General features: G+C 47.4%; 1 protein-coding gene across 3 annotated transcripts in view; it reads left to right on the plus strand.

Moving 5' to 3' along the window:
- Window positions 1-18,563, plus strand: part of LOC147883849 (mitochondrial dicarboxylate/tricarboxylate transporter DTC-like) — a 103,385-nt gene that overhangs the window by 47,390 nt on the left and 37,432 nt on the right. For all 3 annotated transcript variants that reach the window (XM_087398740.1, XM_087398742.1, XM_087398741.1), the window contains exon 5: window positions 4,899-5,113. In XM_087398740.1, coding sequence (XP_087254866.1) covers window positions 4,899-5,113 — 215 coding nt within the window. The remainder of the gene's footprint in view (window positions 1-4,898; window positions 5,114-18,563) is intronic.

Here is an 18,563-nt window from a genome sequence, read left to right on the forward strand (position 1 = left end):
CATCCACGAATAGTTTCCAGCGCTCTATAAATCTGACCTCATGCTAGTACAGCCCCACCCACCACCCGGTCCATCATAATATCCAACTCCCTTTTGGGGCCTCCACTCATATATTTGATGTATGTGACCAGACTTTGCATTGGATCTGATTTGATGTGATGGTGATGATGATGATGATGATGATAATGATGTTATGACTATGTAGTACTTAGCATTTAGCATGGGTGATGATGCTCGTTTAATAGCTCCACCCTTTCAGCTTATTGTATCAGATTTCTCACATTCTCATAGACCCATCGGTTGTCTAAACCTTTAATAAACTCTCTCTCTCTCTCTCTCTCTCTCTCTCTCTCTCTATGTGTGTGTGTGTGTGTGTGTGTGTGTGTGTGTGTAAGGTAGAGCTTCCCCTTGGCCCCTTTTTAGTTTTCATTCATGGTAGAGGCTTTGGGATACTTCTTTAAACCCTAGGAGACCGGTCAAGTGGAGATGTTCTTGCAAATCCAAAAGGAGGAGGAGCTCATAGACTCAGAGCTTGTAGACAACACTCTCCTATATGTGGAGGCCACCGTAGACAACCTAGAGAGGGTGAGACACCTCCTAGAACTCTATTATAGGGATGTGAAAAACGGAATAAATCAATAGGTTTTTCTCACTAAATTAGAGAAAGCACTCACGTGGGGGTTTGATCTTGACTCCGGATATATACCCCGAGGCCAAATGATGCATTACTTGGATTGTCAGGTGGATTTGGATATTTGAACAAATCAGCATATAGCTCCAGTGCTAGAGAGAGTGCATAGGAGCTCCTTTACTAAATCTCTACCAGGATCTCTCTTGTAGGTATAATCATTGTGGCAGCCAGGTTCTTTTGGTCACAACTTGGTACATCTATCATGCTAGTGTTTCCACTAAAGGTGTATGGGACTCCTTAGGATGTTGGCTCAAAACTTTCTCTGGGCAATCAATCCTTGATCTAGTGGTGTGTATGCCATCTAAACCCCGGCAAGTAGAGCAAGGGCTGAGAATTATGATCTGGAGATTCAGAGTAGAGCCCTCCGACTGCGAAACGGAAATAGAAGTGCCCCTCCTAGTGCCCAAGGCGGGTGACTAAAATGTATGGCCAGAAAGCAACTTGCCTGACTTGGCACAATCTCTAGAATCTAGTTTGTGCTCCTGAATAAATAAGATATCAATGGAACCCCCAGTAACACCTGGATGAAGTTGATCCCGGATCAGCTGTTTGTGGCGGCGATGTGGGGCGGCACCTAGGCATGTATGTTCCAGCTAATAATCCTCATCGACGGGGGGATGTAGAGTGGAACACCTTACCCGACCTAGTGGCAGAAACAAACCCCTCTACAGGGGAAGACCACCTGCTCGAGGAGCGAGGAATGGAACCAAGTGGCAAAAAATCAACAGGGGAAAGAACCCTGCTACTTGACGAAGAAGCCCTGTCAACAGGAAACCCAATCACTGGCTCACCAAAAGTAGAGGGCACAAACTCCTCTAGGAAATCTGAAGCATCTGCGAAAGCTGAAAATGAGTTCCTGTGAATCAGGCCAGACACCAGAGTGCGAAGGATCCTTTCTGAGGGAAGAGGATCAATAGTGTAAACCATCCCCTTCCCCCTATCCAAGGGAGGAAGTGAGGACTGCTCTCGATCCTGTGTTTGCCCAGCCGCGGAGACCTCTACTGCCTCGAGGAGAGTGTCTGGCACCGCTGGTTCTAGGGGAGAAGCTGCAACCAGGGAGGAGGTTGAAGCAGAAGCGTCACGGACTGTGTGAGATGAGACTGGAGGGACAGCCCGAGGTGAAGCAAAGTCCACTAGTGTATCCTCGTGAGCTGAAGGAGGAATCTGCACACGAACCGGAACCCACTGGTATGCGTTGGGTGCCTCTGAGGTAGAAGGTCATGAGGCACCTGAGGTAGAGGGTGGCAGTATCAAAGGAGTGCTCAGTGGAGGAGCACTTTGGCGAGTAGGATCTATACCGCCATCCTGAGGAGGACCGCCATGTGGAGGTCAAGGAGCATGTGCTGGACCTGTACCACCCCCTTGTCGAGGCCGAGGAGCAGGTGTTGGACCTGTACCACCCCCCTGTCAAGGCCGTGGGGCGGTAGCTGTACCAGAGGGCTTCTTGGGCCTTTCTAGAACACACATTTTGACTCACTTTGGCTTCATATTCCAACACCCCCCCATGAAGGCAAGATGAGAGACTACTAGAATGGAACCAAGAACAGAACATGACAATGACGGTCTAAGGTGAGGGACTATTGGAATGGAACCAAGAATAGAACATGACAATGATGGTCATCAAACTGTGCACCCTATGTAACTCAGAGGCTAAAGTCTGAGCGTGTTCAGAGGTTGATCCAAACACTCTCATGGCTTGAGACTCAACATGCTCAGAGGATAACGTTATAGCATGGCTACATGACCAGGTCATAGGTCTAGGAATACACCAACATCCTGGAACTCAGCCAGGCCTGATAACAAGACCTATCAAAGCCAATACATGGCTCCCACAATACATCCCCCTCTAAACCCTATCAAAGCCAATACATGGCTCCCACAGTACATCCCCTCCTGGCTCCAAGGGCTAATGAGAGACATGGAGCCACACACCAAAACAAAATAGGAAAATACATCTTTTTAGGAGGACTATCCAAGGCAGAGAACCTTTGACTCAACACACATGATTTTTTTGCATTCTTTTTGGGAGACAACCTAGGGCAGAGTAACCTTGACTTAAACAAGAAAGTAGTAAAGATATATTTCATTCATTTTATGCATAGCAAGGATAGAGGGTGCAGAAGGGTAGAGAGAAGGGCTTGAGGAAAGCGGAAAGGGCAGCTGGAGGGGCAAGGCAGCGAGAGGAAGGGAAAAAGGGAGCTGTCGAGAGAAGGGGGGGAAACAGAAATGAAACAGCCCCACAAGGCGTCGAGAGGCAAGGCGGCGAGAGGAAGGGAAGAAGGGGGCTCTCAAGATAAGGAAGGGAAGGGGGAGGGGGGGTAGTATATAAGAGCCCCATAGGGGGTTGCTGAAAGGGTGGCGCACCAGCCAGCCCCACTGTGCTGAGAAGGGGACTGCTGGCACACTAGAAAATGTGCTGGAGAGGGTGAAGAGGGGCCACAGTAGCATCGGGGCTGGGAGGGCCTAGCCAGGGCCAGGCAGAAATCCAGATGGAGAAGGAACGGGAAGAGCAAAGAGGATCTAGAGAGAGTAGTGTGGTCAGGGGCAATAGGTTGTGCATCAGCCTTTGGGCTGGCTGCTACATGCTAGAACAGATGGCGAGAGTAAGGGAAAAGGGAAAGGAGGGGCAAAAGGGAGTTTGATGAGGGGGGGAGGAAGGCATGATGGCGAGAAGGAGGGTGACGGGGGGGCGGGGGGGGGCGAGAGAGAGAGAGAGAGAGAGAGAATCAGGGAGCGCTGTATTTGCTACTGCCTTTCTTCTCTTGATGCAACTACAGAGTTTTCATGGTGTCTTATTGATTTTGAATTTTAATTGATCAATAGTCGACTCTTATTGCTGGTTCTTGAAATATATCTACAGCAACATTGCTATGGAGAGGCTTTGGGTGTAGAGAGATCCAAGAATATAATGTTATCTTTCTCTTCTAACAATTTGAAAATATTAACTCTTCTTGGGACGTCAAGTGTTTTTATGAGAAGCATGAATCTTCTTGGGCTCTTTTAGTTCAACGACATTTAGTTGAGTCATGCTCTCTGGATGATGTTCCTACTTTCCCTATAGACCTGCACATGCCTCAATGGATACTTTTTGGGAGATTTTAGCAAGCATTTAAGCATGGCATATTTGGAGACCCAGATGCACAGAGGCTTTGGATGGCTCCCAAGTCCACCCTCACACATTGCCTAGTATTTGGACAGATATTGTACACACTTTGATGGCCATTTGGGTGAGCATGCGAGGGTCTTTCTGGGCAGCTTTTGCAAAGAGGACTGTTTTACTGAAGGAGTGGAGTGGCTCCACCTTTTTCTCAGAGTCCACCGCAAGGTTGAGGTGGTACTTTCATATCAATCTTGGTGCTTTTCTAGCTCTATCTGATGAGCAGGTTATTTTCCCACTTAGATATTTTGTTTCTCATGCTTTGCACCATGAGTTTTGCTCTTGGGGTATTTTCCATACTTAATAGAAGTATTTTCATTGAAAAAAAAAAACTCTTGTGGGCATTCTGCCTTAATCTGTCCAGTAGGCTCTTCAATTGTCAGGCTAGTGGTGATGAGAGCACGGAAGTGTCTTCCTGGAGGCATTTGTTGATGGCCATCTTTACTCTGTGGAGTCTCATTGGATCAAAGAATATATCAATCCTAAAAATTTCTGCCATATTGATTAAACATTACATGATATTGGTAATGACATAAGTTGAGCATTGGCAGATTGGTAGACGTGAAAGATGGGTGTTTTCAAAGCCTGGTATTCTAAATTGTGAGAAATATTTCCTTGAAATACATGGCTCAGCAGATGATGGATGTTTTCAAAGCTTGGTATTCTAAACTGTGAAAACTTATACCTTGAAATACATTGATATAGTTGGACATCATCCTCGAAGAGTTGCTATGTCATTGGTCACTTGTGCCAGGTATTGTTTTGCAGGATGTTTTATTACGTTCACTTTGGTGGCATGTGCTGCTAGTCTGTAATGCACTTGTCTCTCTGTCATTCTCAGTTGCCCTAAATTCTTGCAAGTTTGTTGCTGCTACCTTGTTAGATCTGAAACATATTATACTCTTTATCCATAACAATTTACTGAAGTCCACAAAATTAGCTGGAACTTTGTGGTGGTTCTTGATTCACTCAATCTTTTTTGGAAGATATGTGAGCAGGGTTCAATGTGTTCCACCCACTATGATTAGCACTAATTTATTTATTTTACAGGTTCAAGTGCAGTTTCAGGACTTTTTGCCTCTGCATGCAGCCTTCCCTTTGATTACATAAAGACACAAATACAGAAGATGCAACCTGATGCAGAAGGGAAGTTACCATTCTCAGGACCACTGGATTGTGCAATAAAAACTTTGAAGCAAAATGGACCGTTGAGACTTTACACTGGATTTGGTGTCTACTGTGTCCGCATTGCACCTCATGTTATAGTAAGTAATCCTCCGTAATTTAGAAAATTTTATCAGGTGAGAATATATATTTTGCAGATAGATTTCAGCTTTTGGTAACAGATAGTGTTGAAGGGGTTAAATCGAGAAGGTCTCTTCGGTTAAGGATAAAATCACAGTTTTCTGGGACTTGTTTTCTTTTGACTTTTTGTTCTTGTAAGGTGTTTTGACTTTGATCACATCTCTCTGGGGAGACCATGAAAGTTTTAAGGTAGGTCAAAACCAATCAGAATTCTAGACATTGTAGAAAACAAGAATTATTAGTTCTATATGCCGTTCTCCAATCTATGATAATCATGTGATCACCCCGGAGATAGCTTTCCTTAAATTCAAACAAATTGTCATGTGCACGGATTGGTCTCTGACGTGTACTGGGGTACACAAGACTAGCTCAAGTAGCCTGGGGAGGCTTAGGGCTAGGCAGGCTTGATTCTCGGGTTAAGTGGCAAGGGTATGAACCGGATTTAGGTCTTCGCTACATTTGAAGCATTGGGCCCGACTCTATAAAAGGGGCCCAGAGGTTTAGTTCCCAGATAGCTAGTGGGAGCAAGTCTCGTTCCCAGGTGCTGGATTGAGTCACGGACGAGTGGCTCCTTTACCTCAGGAGGAGACCCTTGATCGGATTCAGACAGATGCCATCCAGACACCAGAGGTGGATGCTGTTGCAGCCCCAGATACTATAGTTCCACATCAGGAGGGGACTTCAAATGCACAGCCCCAGCCATTTTCATTGCTGATCACGAGGGGGCTACCGATACATCTCCCCCTCAGACTGTCCATGCCATAGCTGAGGGAGTGTTTGCACAGATGAGGACTACAGATCCTTCTTCAGTCCAGCCACAGGCCTCCTCAGCTCCCATCTCCAGATCTGCTGATAGAGGCCTGGCAGGTCCTTCTCCTCCTTCCTCCACGAGTGCAGGTCTTCTTCGCACTCCTCGGCCAAACTTGCTTCTCAGGAACTCTTTTTCGACACTGGCTGATTCGGCGACTTTCAGGAGTAGTTTGTGCCCTCCACCTTAGGGGTCCCGGTCATTGGGATTCCTTTTGACAGGGCCTCCCCCTCAGCAAGTGTAGGGATCCTTTCACCTGTTGAGTTTCCTACCCTCAGCAGGAGTATTTTGGCCCAGGGGAAGCTGGTCTCCTCTACTAGGTCAGGTAAGCCTTTCCATCCAGCATCCTCCTGTCGATGAGGATAGTCAATTGGAACATACAGGGCCTAGGTGGAGTTCCACACCGTTGCCATAGGCAGCTGATCCGGAATCAGCTTTATCCAGGTGTCACTGGAGGTGCTATTGATATCCTTTTTATCCAAGAACACAAGCTGGATGCCAGTGGTTGCTCTAAATCTGGAAAACTGCTTTCTGGCCATACTTTTTGGTCGCCTGACTTGGGCACCAGGGGGGCACAGTTTCGCAGTCGGTTCTCCCCTTGGTGGTTGGACACGGAGTCATTATTCCCTCTAGAGCTCAGTGGATTATTATCTCGATTGGAGGGTGTAAGGTTGGTTTCCTTAACCTGTATGCCTCCAACATTAGAGGGGAACGTGTCATTATGTGGAAGGATTTGCTCTCCTGGGCCCCCATTGCGGATTCATGGGTGATTGGAGGTGACTTTAACATGGTTGAGTTACCGTCATACAAAAAAGGGGGTAGAGAAGGAGGACTTCACTCTTTGGAGAGAGCAGCTTGGGATGCCTTCTTTTTTCACTACTGTGGCAGAGATACTTGGTTGGACAATGCCTTTCTTATTCAGCCACAGTCCCTCCTGTTCTCTTGGTCGAACAGGAGGCAGCAGATGCCTATTCATGCACGCATTGACAGATTCTATGTAGATGATTGGGCACTTGACAGAGGTGGATCGCTACGCATTGCTGCTGGGATTTCCACTTTAGACCACTTTCCTGTTGTGCTGGCTATCTCAGGGCCTCACCTGAGAGGCCGCTCTGCTAGCATCAGGATTCCAGATGCCTTGTACACAGAGGAGGACCTTACAAAGCAGCCCTGCAGATATGGGTTTCTCATGTCCAAGGTGGGCAGCCATTGCCATCACAGGTAGCTGCTGCCCTTTCTGGTATTAGCAACTTCTACCTCTCAGTTGCTCGTACTAGGAGATGAGATATTCTCATACGTGAGATTGGTGTTCGCCAGCAATTGGCAGCTTTGCAGAGGGAAGAGCAGAAACGGCCTTCAGATGCTTGCATTCAGGAGCGCCTTGCTATAGCAAGGGCTCCTTAGCAGGTATTGCTTGATCAGAGAGCAGAGTATGCCTTTCATGCACAGGAGTCCTTTTACGTCCGATTCTACCCACTTTTTCTCTACTCTTGGCCCTAGACATAGTAGAGAGAGTATATCCCAACTTTTTGACTCACATGGGGTTTTACGAACAGATCTTGATGATGTCTTGCGCATAGCTTCAGATTTTTATGCTGCCCTTCTTACTCCTAATCTTAAGACACGGGATAGAGAGGATGCTAGACAGGTTATTTGGCAGAGCATCCCTTTGTTGGTGAAACCGAATATGCATGTTTTGCTTGATGCACCTTTCACCAACACAGAGTTGAGGACTGCACTTTCAGCCCTTCACAAGGGCAAGTGCCCAGGTTCGGATGGCCTTACCCCCTCTTTTTTCATTGCATTCTAAGATATGATTGGAGACTATGCTACTTCAGCCTTGCAGGGTATTTGGGACTTTGGTGAGATGCCTAGGTCGTTTACAGACGGTCTCATCCACCTTATCCCGAAAGGAGGTTGCAGAAATCTAGTGTCCCAATGGAGACCTATCACACTTCTAGGGACTTGTTACAAAATTCTGGCCAAGGCAATCAGCCTCCGATTGCAGCCCCTTCTCCCAGATCTTATTCATGACACATAGGCAGGATTTGTGCATGGCAGAAGCATTTTTGATAACGGAAGCCTCAGAGTGGGCCATGCAGAGCGGCCAGAATCTAGCCATTCTACTTTTGGTTTTTCAGAAAGCTTATGACAGAGTAGATTGGGGTTTTTTGGAGGGCACCCTTCTACGTTTTGGCTTTACTGATGCTTGGATCAGAGGTGTTTCCTCCTTGTAAAGATCAGCCCACAACCAGGTATTTATTGGTGGGGTAAGGAGTGAGAGATTTTAGATTTCCAGATCAGTCCGTCAGGGATGCTCCCCCTTGCTCCTTTCCTTTTTTTGTTCGTGGCCGAAGCTATGGGTATCTATGTTAGATCTCAAGCTAACATCTTTGGGTTGAGACTTCCCATTAGAAGGGAAGAGGAGTTACTTGACAGTGAGTTGGCAAATGGCACAGCAGTTTACTTGGATGCCTCTCCACAGACGCTCACTTTGGCGAGGGCACAGATAAATTGGCACAAATCCAATGGCTTTTGGATTAGTGATGAGGACACTCCAGTTTGGGGGCTTGATATAGGATTCACTTGGGTTTACAGGGGTGTGTCTGTCAGGTATTTGGGCTGACAAGTCGGCTTGGATATTTCTTCCACGCAGCAGTTTGCTCCCGTGTTAGAGAGCATCAGGAGGAAGCTTCTTTCTTGGAGCTCAGCCAAGCTGGATCTTGCCTCTAGAGTTGTGGTGCTCAACCGGGTCCTCTTGGCCACGATCTGGTTTGTTTGTTCTTACTGGTGCTATTCTAGGGACTGCATCACTCAACTCAGGAGACCGATCGAAAATTTTCTTCGAAGTGGGCTTGATGGCACAGCAGATACCTTAGCCAGGGTGGCTTGGGAGACCCTCATCCTCCCTTCACAGGAAGGGGGTCTCAATATTATTGATCTAGATTTACAGTCTAGAGCTTTACTATACAAGATGGTGGTGCGAGGACTTATGCCAAGGCAGGAACCGTGGAAGGCCTTTCTTATTAGCAACATACAGAGGTGCACACCTTCTTTAGGAGGAGACTGGATGAGCGGTATTAGGTGGATCTTCACCACAGCACACCTCAGATCACCTTCGTCCCCTCTCATGGTTGCCAGTTTCAGGAGCACTCTTTGGAGGATTGCTCCTTCCTCTCGTGAAGAGATTGATAGGCAACCCCTCATGTGGAATGACAGTATTTTAGATGATCATGGCAGACCACTTGGTGCCTCACTCTACATGCAACCCTAACATTTCAGACGACCACATCATGCTTCAACGTCCAAATGGCTCTCTCTTTTGACAGAGAGTCGAGATTGCAGGTACACTTGACCAGTGCAGGATTCGTAGGACCCTTGGGCACTTTGCTAGAGACTGCCCAAGGAAGAGAAAAAGACCAAAGAGGTCTTCTGGTGTGGCTCCTTCACGGAGTACCCCGACTGCACCTCCCCAGCACCCTGTACCACGCACTCCAAGACGACTAGGAGCAGCAGGGCACCCTGCCTCGCGCACCCCAGGACCACCAGGGGCAGCAAGGTGCCCAAAGCCTACAACACACCCAATACCATGATGGAGAGCTATTAGAGCGGCTCCCTTACCTCAGGAGGAGACTTTTGATCCGGTTCAGACAGACGCCATCCAAACTCTAGAGGTGGATGTTGCTACAGCCCCAGACACTACAGTTCCACATTAGGAGGGGCCTTTAGATGCGCCAGCCCCAGTTTCTGACCACGAGGAGGCTACAGATACCTCTTCCCCATAGACTGTTCCTGCCACAGTCACGATGACCGAGAAAGTGCATGCATAGATGAGGACTCCCGATTCCTCTTCAGCCCAGCCACAGGCCTCCTCAGCCCCCAGCTCCAGTTCTGCTGATAGAGACCTGGCAGGTCCTTCTCCTCCATCTTCCACGAGTGCAGGTCTTCTTCGCACTCCTCGGCCAAACTTACATCTCAGGAACTCTTTTTCGGCACTAGCAGATTCGGCGACTTTCATGAATAAGGAGGAGTTTGTGTCCTCCACCTTAGGGGTCCTGGTCATTGGGATTTCTTTTGATAGGACCTCCCCCCCAGTAGGTGTGGGGATCCTTTCACCTGTTGAGATTCATGTCCTCAGCAGGAGTGTTTCGGCCCAAGGGAAGCTGGTCTCCTCTACTAGGTCGGGTACGCCTTTCCATCTAGCATCCTCCTGTCGATGAGGATAGTCAGCCGGAACATACAGGGCCTAGGTGGAGTTCCACACTGTCACCGTAGACAGTTGATCCAGAATCAGCTTCATCCAGGTGTCACTGGAGGTGCTATTGATATCCTTTTTATCCAGGAACACAAGTTGGATGCCAGTGATTGCTCTAAGTCTGGCAAATTGCTTTCAGGACATACCTTCTGGTCGCCTGCTATGGGCTCAAGGGGAGGTACTTGCATTTCGGTCTCTCCTTCTATTCTTCCCTTGGTTGCTGGTCATGGTATTATCTCCCCCTCTAGAGCTCAATGGATCATTATTTTGATTGGAGGGCGTAAGATTGGTCTTCTCAATCTTTATGCTCCCAACAACACAGGGGAGCAGGTCTCCTTTTGGAAGGAGTTACTCTCTTGGGCCCCCATTGGAGATCCTTGGATCATTGGTGGCGATTTCAACATGGTTGAGTTGCCATCAGACAAAAAGGGAGGCAGACAGGGTGAAATTCATTCTTTGGAGAGGGCAGCCTGGGATGCCTTTCTCTTTCAGTACAGTGGCAAGGACACTTGGTTTGATGATGCCTTTCATCTTATGCCACAGTCACTCATGTACTCTTGGTCGATCAGGAGAATACACATGCCCATCCATGCACGTATTGACAGATTTTATGTAGACGATTGGACACTTGACAGAGGCGGATCTGTGTGCATTTCTACTGGGGTTTCCACCTCAGATCATTTCCAAAGGTATTGCAAATTCTTGAGCCTCATCGGAGAGGATGCTCTGCCAGTGTTAGGATTCCGGATGCTTTTTATGCAGAGGAGAGCCTCATGAAGGATATTTTACAGATTTGGGTTTGTCACATACAGGGTGGAGTTGTCCAGCCATCTCAGGCAGTTGCAACCATATCCGCAATTAGTGACTACTATCATACAGTCGCTGATTCCAGGAGACATGAGATTCTCAGACGTGAGATTGGTATACGCCAGCAGTTAGCATTCCTTCAGAGGGAAGAGCAAAAGAGGCCCACAGATGCTTAGATTCAGGAGCGCCTTGCTGCAACACGGGCTCATATGTAGACATTGTTGGATCAAAGAGCAAAGTATGCCTTTCATGCACGAGAATCCTTTTGGATTCATATGGGTGGCAGGGTCAACAAACACTTTTTCTCTACTCATGGGCCTAGACATAGTAGAGATAGTGTCTCGTAGCTTGTTGATTCAGACCGGGTATACAGTCAGATCCGGATGCCGTCATTCATGTAGCTTCGGAATTTTTCGCATCCCTTCTTAGTGCAGATCCGGGCACACAGGCCTAGGTGATGCCAGAGATGTTATTTGGCAGTGTATCCCTGTATTGGTGAAGGATGAGATGTATGTCTCTCTTGATGCACCTTTCACCAATGCCGAATTCAGGACTGCATTACTTGCCCTTCATAAGGGCAAGAGCCCAGGTTCGGATGGAGGCCTCACAATGGGCCATGCAAAGCCACCAGAGGTTGGCCATTCTACTCTTGGACTTTGAGAAAGCTTACGATAGAGTAGACTGGGATTTTCTAGAGAGTACTCTATCTCGCTTTGGTTTTACAGATGCATGGATTAGAGGAGTATCCTCTCTCTACAGATCAGCCCATAGCCAGGTGCTTAGTGGGGGGGTAAGAGGGGACAGGTTTCAGATCTCTAGATCAGTCCGCCAGGGTTGTCCTCTTGCCCCTTTTCTTTTTTTGTTTGTGGCAGAAGCTATGAGTATCTACCTTAGATCTCAAGCTGATATTTATGGGCTGAGGCTTCCTCTCCGCCGGGAAGAAGAGCTCCTGGATAGTGAGTTGGCAGATGACACGGGTGTTTTTTTGAATGCCTCCCCCAGGACACTCACTTCCTTCCGGACAGCCTTGGATTTATTTTGCACGGCTGCAGGTGCACACATTAATTGGCATAAATCCAATGGTTTTTGGATTTGCGATGATGACACCCCGGATTGGGGTAATGATATTGGCTTCACTTGGGTACAGAGGGGTGACTCCGTCAAATATTTGGGCTGCCAGGTTGGAGTGGGCATCTCTCCTTCACAACAGTTTGCTCCGGTATTGGAGAGCATCAAAAGAAAGCTCCTTTTCTGGAGCTCAGCCAACTTGACTTGGCATCCAGAGTGGTGGTGGTTAACCAGGTTCTTCTAACCACAACATGGTTTGTATGCTCTTGTTGGTGCCACTCTATGGATTGTATGACTCAGCTTAAGAGGCCTATACAAAACTTTTTATGGAGTGGTCTAGATGGCACAACTGATGTTACAGCCAGGGTGGCATGGGAGACCTTGATTCTTCCTACAAGAGAAGGGGGTTTGAATATCATCAACCCGGATCTACAGTCCAGAGCCTTACTCTGCTAGGTCGTTGTGAGAGGACTTATGCCAGGGCAAGAGCCTTGGAAGGATTTCTTTATCAGATGCATACAGTCTCGCACTCCCACTTCAGGAGAGGATTGGACACATAGTACCAGATGGGTTTTCACCACAGCCCACCTCAGATCTCCTTCTTCCCCTTTTATGATTGCTACCCTGAAAGCATGGGCCAGCTTCAGAAGTACTCTTCGCAGGATTCCCCCGTCCACCCGTGAAGAAATTGAAAGGCAGCCTATCATGTGGAACGATAGTATTTTGGATGGGCATGGCAGACCACTTGGAGCTTCTCTTTACATGCAGTGGTCCAGATGGGAGAGGGGCCTTGCATCTACTGTGGGAGCATGGAAAGCCTTCAGGAGGCTTCCTGTAGACTGTCAGGCTCAGATGGTTCATAACCTCAGAGGGAGTTCAGGGAGGGTCCAATTGATTGATGCAACCTTGCCCTTGGATTGGGTGGACACAGATGACATGCCTATTACTTGTTCCACTTGGATGGGGGCATTTTCCAAATTGGGAATTCCTTTGCAGGTGATTGCTTTACATAATACACATGAGGATGCCCTAGTCTTTGATGTTTCTTCGAGGGGCAGGCTGTCCAGATTCGCAAACGGTATTTTGTTGGAGGTGCCGTTTGAGCCTCTTAAGATAGTGGGCTTCATGGAGCATGGCTCTCTTTCACAGTGGTACTTGGATCCTGACCTGCTACTTATTGCCTTAAGCTCATGGAGGCTGTAGCTCTATGGAGGTGTCCCAATTAAGTTTTTGCAGCGGGACCCTGGGGAATGGGAGTGGATAGATGAAGGGCACCGAGAGAAGGGCATCCCCTTCTTTCATTACACGGTCAGTAATGCCAGGAAATTCCAGCTCAGCTGTAGACCAAAGCTCCTTATTGGGAGAATTTTCAGATTTCTGCAGACTTGCAAAATTTTTTTTGGCAAAGGCTCTGGAAATCCCACCGGAATAGAAAAATCACTCTCTTCTTTTGGCTTTCTATTCATGGTGGGATAGCAGTGAACCATTGGAGATCCAGGTTCGGGGCTGACCCTACTTGCCCTCGTTGCCTTTCTGCTTCGGAGACAATTCAGCACTGCCTTTGGGATTGCAGACAGGCGAGAATCATATGGAAGGGGATTGCAAGACTTTTCAGCACTTTTGTTCGCCTCCCCTTCTATATGACCTGGGGATCAGTGACTTGGCTCACTCTTTCAGGGCCCCAGGTTTTCTTTGAGAGACAGGAATCCTCTTGGGCTCTTCACATTCGACGACACCTTGTGGAATCGTGCTCTCTAGAGGATGTTCCGGCCACTCTCTTCAGGGCTACTCATTCCTCGGTTGACTCTCCATGGGAGGTTTTAGCTAGCATTGCAGCATGGCACATTAAGAGAGCCAGATGCACTGAGGCAATGGAGGGTTCTCAGGTATACCCTTCTCAGACCTTGGCCAGTACTTGGACAGATACGGTACACAGTTTGATGGCCATTTGGGCGACCATGCAGGGATCCTCTCGAGCAGCCTCCTCTAGGAGAGTTACTTTTCTCAGGGATTGGAGAGACTTTCCCTTCTTTGCTGAGACTTCTACAAGGTTGAGTTGGCATTTTTAGCCTCAACCTTGGTTTCTTTCTACCTCATTTTTCTGAGGAGTTTTTTATTACATGCTTAGCATGTTGTATTTCGGCACAGAGCTTGCTCTAGTGAGTTTCTTTCTTACTTAATAGAAGTCTCTTTTTTTGCCCCCAAAAAAAAAATTTTTGAGCGATCTAATGCGAATCAAACGGGGTTGACACAGCAACTCCAAGGGGTTCAGACTTCAGTCTCGGTTTTGACTAGCATTGTACAAGCGCTCACGCAGGTGGATGCTTTGGCTTCAGTGTTAGATCCAAATATCACTCCAAATCCTTATCCCAGAGATTAGAAGTCCAAGACCAAGGAGGTGGTTGACACTTGGTTGTACAAGTGGCAAGTACACTTCCAGTTTCACCCTGACCCAAATGACAAGAAGATGTAGCTTGTAGCAGGGTATATGTCAGGGAAGGCTTTATTGTGGTGGAAGGAACTCCGACCAAAGCCTGCAACATGGATCGAATTCGAAGAGGTCTTCAGGAAAGCGTTTCTTAAGAGGGAGGAAGATTACGATATCGTAGGCAAGTTTAAGGCCCTCGATATGTCCAAGCAGAACTTGAATTTTGAGGTCTATCTTCAGAGATTTTGTGATTTGCAGACCAGAGCTACAAAGATGGATCCAGTTACCTTGTTAGGTTTCTTTGTGGATGGTTTGCCTGACTCGTACAAGCTATAGATCAAGAATAACAACTGTACCACTTTGCAAGAGGCCATGAACTATGCGCGCATCTATGATGATACCATGGCCAACACAAAGGGAACCATTATTGCCGACACGAGTGGGAAGAACAAGAGGAAGTTCTTCCAGTCTACCACTAGTACCGGGGAGTCGAAGTCAATCAACAATGCCTCCAAGAAGAACTCGACTCAGACGAAGAATGGTCGAGCCTGTTTCCTACGCACCTTGAAGTTAAAGAAAGAAGGACGTTGCTTCATATGCAAGGAGCAGGCTCACTCGGAATGATTGTCCTAAGCGCAAGAACTAGATACAAGTGTCGAGACCGAAGATCCATGCGGAACAAGGTATCAAAGCTAAGGGAGCTAACCAAGTTTCGATGACAAGTATTTACGTAAATGTCATTACTTGCCTACTTTCTTGTAGTTGCACTTTTAATAATTCGTTATTTGGCCCCCATGACCTTTTCCAAGTTTATGGAGAAGTAAGGGACCAAAGAGTTCACATTCTCTTTGACCCGGACAGCTCTCACAATTTTGTTAATTACAAACTTGTGCAGACCATGGGGCTGTCCACGGTACCTAGTGATCACACCTACGAGGTGCAGCTTCTAGCTAGGAAGCAGTTTTGGGATCGCAAGGTCGACGCACTTTCTATCCGGATTCAAGATTACATAGCTACTCTTACATGCTATGTCATGCACTTGGAACATGTGGACTTGTTAATTGGAATAGAGTGGTTTAAAACCCACGATATTCGGATTGGATGGAAAGAGCATACACTCTTTTTTTTGGATAAGGACACCCAATTTTGTATTCAGTGTAATAATATCCCCTCTTCTCAGGGACCTATGGTATCGGCGATGCAGCTTTGGAATATAATAAACACTTCTCATTATGATGTATATCAGTGTGTTTTGATTCCACTTTCTTCATTTGTTGTCTCTGTTAATAACAGAAATGATTTAAGCGTGTTTGAACATGGTGAATTGAGATGTTGTTGGATAATTTCATGGATGTATTCCCTGCTCAACTGCCGGAAGGTTTACCTCCAGAACGGGCAGTAGATCATCGCATAGATTTAGTACCTGGGACTGAACCTATTAGTATTCCACCTTACAGGATGAGCCAGCTTGAGGAGGATGAGTTAGCTTCACAGCTACAAGATTATCTGAATATTGGCTATATTCGCCCAAGTAAATCACCATGGGGTGCACCTGTCCTCTTAAGAAAGAAGAAAGATGGTTCGTGGAGAATGTGTGTAGATTATAAACGATTGAATAAAGTGACAATTAAGAATCGATACCCTCTTCCTCATTTCGATGATTTGATAGACTGTTTGGCTGGAGCGAAGTACTTCACTAAGATTGATTTGCGTATGGGTTATCACCAAATCTGTATCTATGCTAAGCACATAGATCGAGCCGCATTCCGAACTAGGTATGGCCACTACGAGTTTCTTGTATTACCTTTTGGTCTGACCAATGCTTCTGCTACCTTTCAGCAAATGATGAACGATTTGTTCCGAGATTTTCTAGGCAAATTCGTTGTCGTGTTCTTAGATGACATCTTGGTGTATAGCCAAATGCTAGAGGATCACATTGGACACCTCCGGATGTCTTAGTTATTCTAAGACAGCATAAGCTCTATGCTAAGACGAGTAAATGTGACTTCTTTATGAAGGAGATCATTTACTTAGGACACAAGATTTCTTCTGAAGGTATTAGCAATGATCTAGATTGTATCCAGAAGGTTTTGGAATGGCCCATCCCTCAGACAGTGAAACGACTTCATTCTTTCCTAGGATTTATGGTTTTTCTACCGAAGTCCGTGCGTGATTATTCGAACATCACGGCACCCTTGACCAACATATTGAAAGTGATGGCACACGAACGGAATGGAAAGGAAATGAAAAAGCTGTAGATGAAGAGACAAGTGCAAAGCAATGATAACCAAAGTACTCACATGAATAGATAGCTTGATGTTGACTAATGTGTATGACTCAAGACAAGTACAATACTATATAGTGTGACACTAGACTCTAGAAATCCATAGTGTATATGGGATAACTCCCAATATGACACGTGGCATGTCTAGGACTCACTAGACTATTAAAAACTCCCTAGACACCTAGTACACTCATTTTTTACTCACTTTGGCTTCATATTTCAACACCCCCCCATGAAGGCAAGGTGAGAGACTAGTGGAATGGAACCAAGAACACATGACAATGACAATCATCAAAACTGTGCATGCCGGGAACTAGACATGGTTCCCACAAAATCTCAAAGGCAAGTGAGCATAGCTCAGAGGCTAGTGAGCATAACATAGAAATCTCATCTAGCATGGCTCATAGGCTCATCATGCATGGATGCATGACCAACTCAGAGGTCTAGGAGACCAATTTACCAACATCTCCTGCTGCCCCCCCGCCCCCTCCTCCTCCCCCACCCTTTCCCTACCCTTACCCCTCCCCCACCCTCCCTCTCCCCCTCCCCGCTGCCCCCCCCGCCTCCCTTTTCCCCCCCGCCCCCTCTTTCCCCCCCCTCCTCCCTCCCCTCCCCCGCCCCCTCCCTCCCCCGCCCCTTCCCTCACCCTTCCTCTAACCCCCCTGCCCCCTCCCTTCCTAATCTGCCCCCTCCCTTCCTCTCCCCCGCCCACCTTCTCCCTCCCCGACTTCAGCCCCCTCCCTCCCTCCTAACCTCCCCCTCTTTTCCTCTCCGTCGCCTACCCTCTCCTTCCCCGTCAGCCCTCTCCCTTCTATCCTATCTCAGCTCCCCTCCGCTTCTCCTCTCTGTCCCTTCCCCTCTCTCCTACCCTCTCCTTCTGTCCTCCTTCCTATGCCCGTTTCAGGGCGTCTTGGGCAATAGTTTCAAAGACGGAGCTTTAACAGTGTTGGAATCGGCCTTTTCACTTCGATTGGCGAATGGATTCCCATTCAGTCAATCTCCGTCCACTTCCACAAGTCGCGAGAACTGTCATTTTTTCAAAAGACGAGTTGCAGCAGCTCAAGAAAGATGTGGAATTAGAGGGCTCCACATCACTTTTCGCCCGCATCTTTGGGTCACATCCTTCCATATCACAGGCTAGAGACTGGATGCTGGTGGCGTTACCAGGAGATCTCGCCCCACACCTCAGGGATATTTGACTCCTGGGACGTGGATTCTTCCAAGTGATTTTCGACTCCCACGAGTCCACAACCCTTGTTCTCAAAGTTAATCCCCTGGCTTTGGGTTCGAGGAGGATTTTTCTTTTGCCCTACACCTTGGGCTTCGATCCAGTCGAGGAGGACAGTCAGGTCACATCACTGTTCATGAGGTTTCCTGGTCTTCCTTAGGTTTACCATTGACTTCTTGCTACTATCGGAGCCACTTTCGGAGTGGTCACTGAGATTCCCCCCCTTCTTGGCATGCCTTCTTCCTCGGCAGAGGCAGTCAGAGCGAATGGGGTGCCTCGAGTTAGCGTCATTGTCTCTGATCCTAACATCAGAGATGACCACATCATGATTCAGCGTCCAGATGGCTCTCTCTTTCGACAGAGAATTGAGATTGCAGGTAGACAGGATCAATGCAGGATTTGAAGGACCCTTGGGCACTTTGCTAAAGATTGCCCAAGGAAGAGAAAAAGACCCAAGAGGTCTTCTAGTGCGGCTCCTTCACGTACTACCCCGTCTGCACCTCCCATGCGGCCTGTACCACGCACTCTAGGA

The sequence above is a fragment of the Dipteris shenzhenensis genome, chromosome 27, assembly GCF_047967505.1.
Source record: "Dipteris shenzhenensis isolate YYH24624 ecotype China chromosome 27, Dip_SZ_1.0, whole genome shotgun sequence".
NCBI lineage: Eukaryota > Viridiplantae > Streptophyta > Polypodiopsida > Gleicheniales > Dipteridaceae > Dipteris > Dipteris shenzhenensis.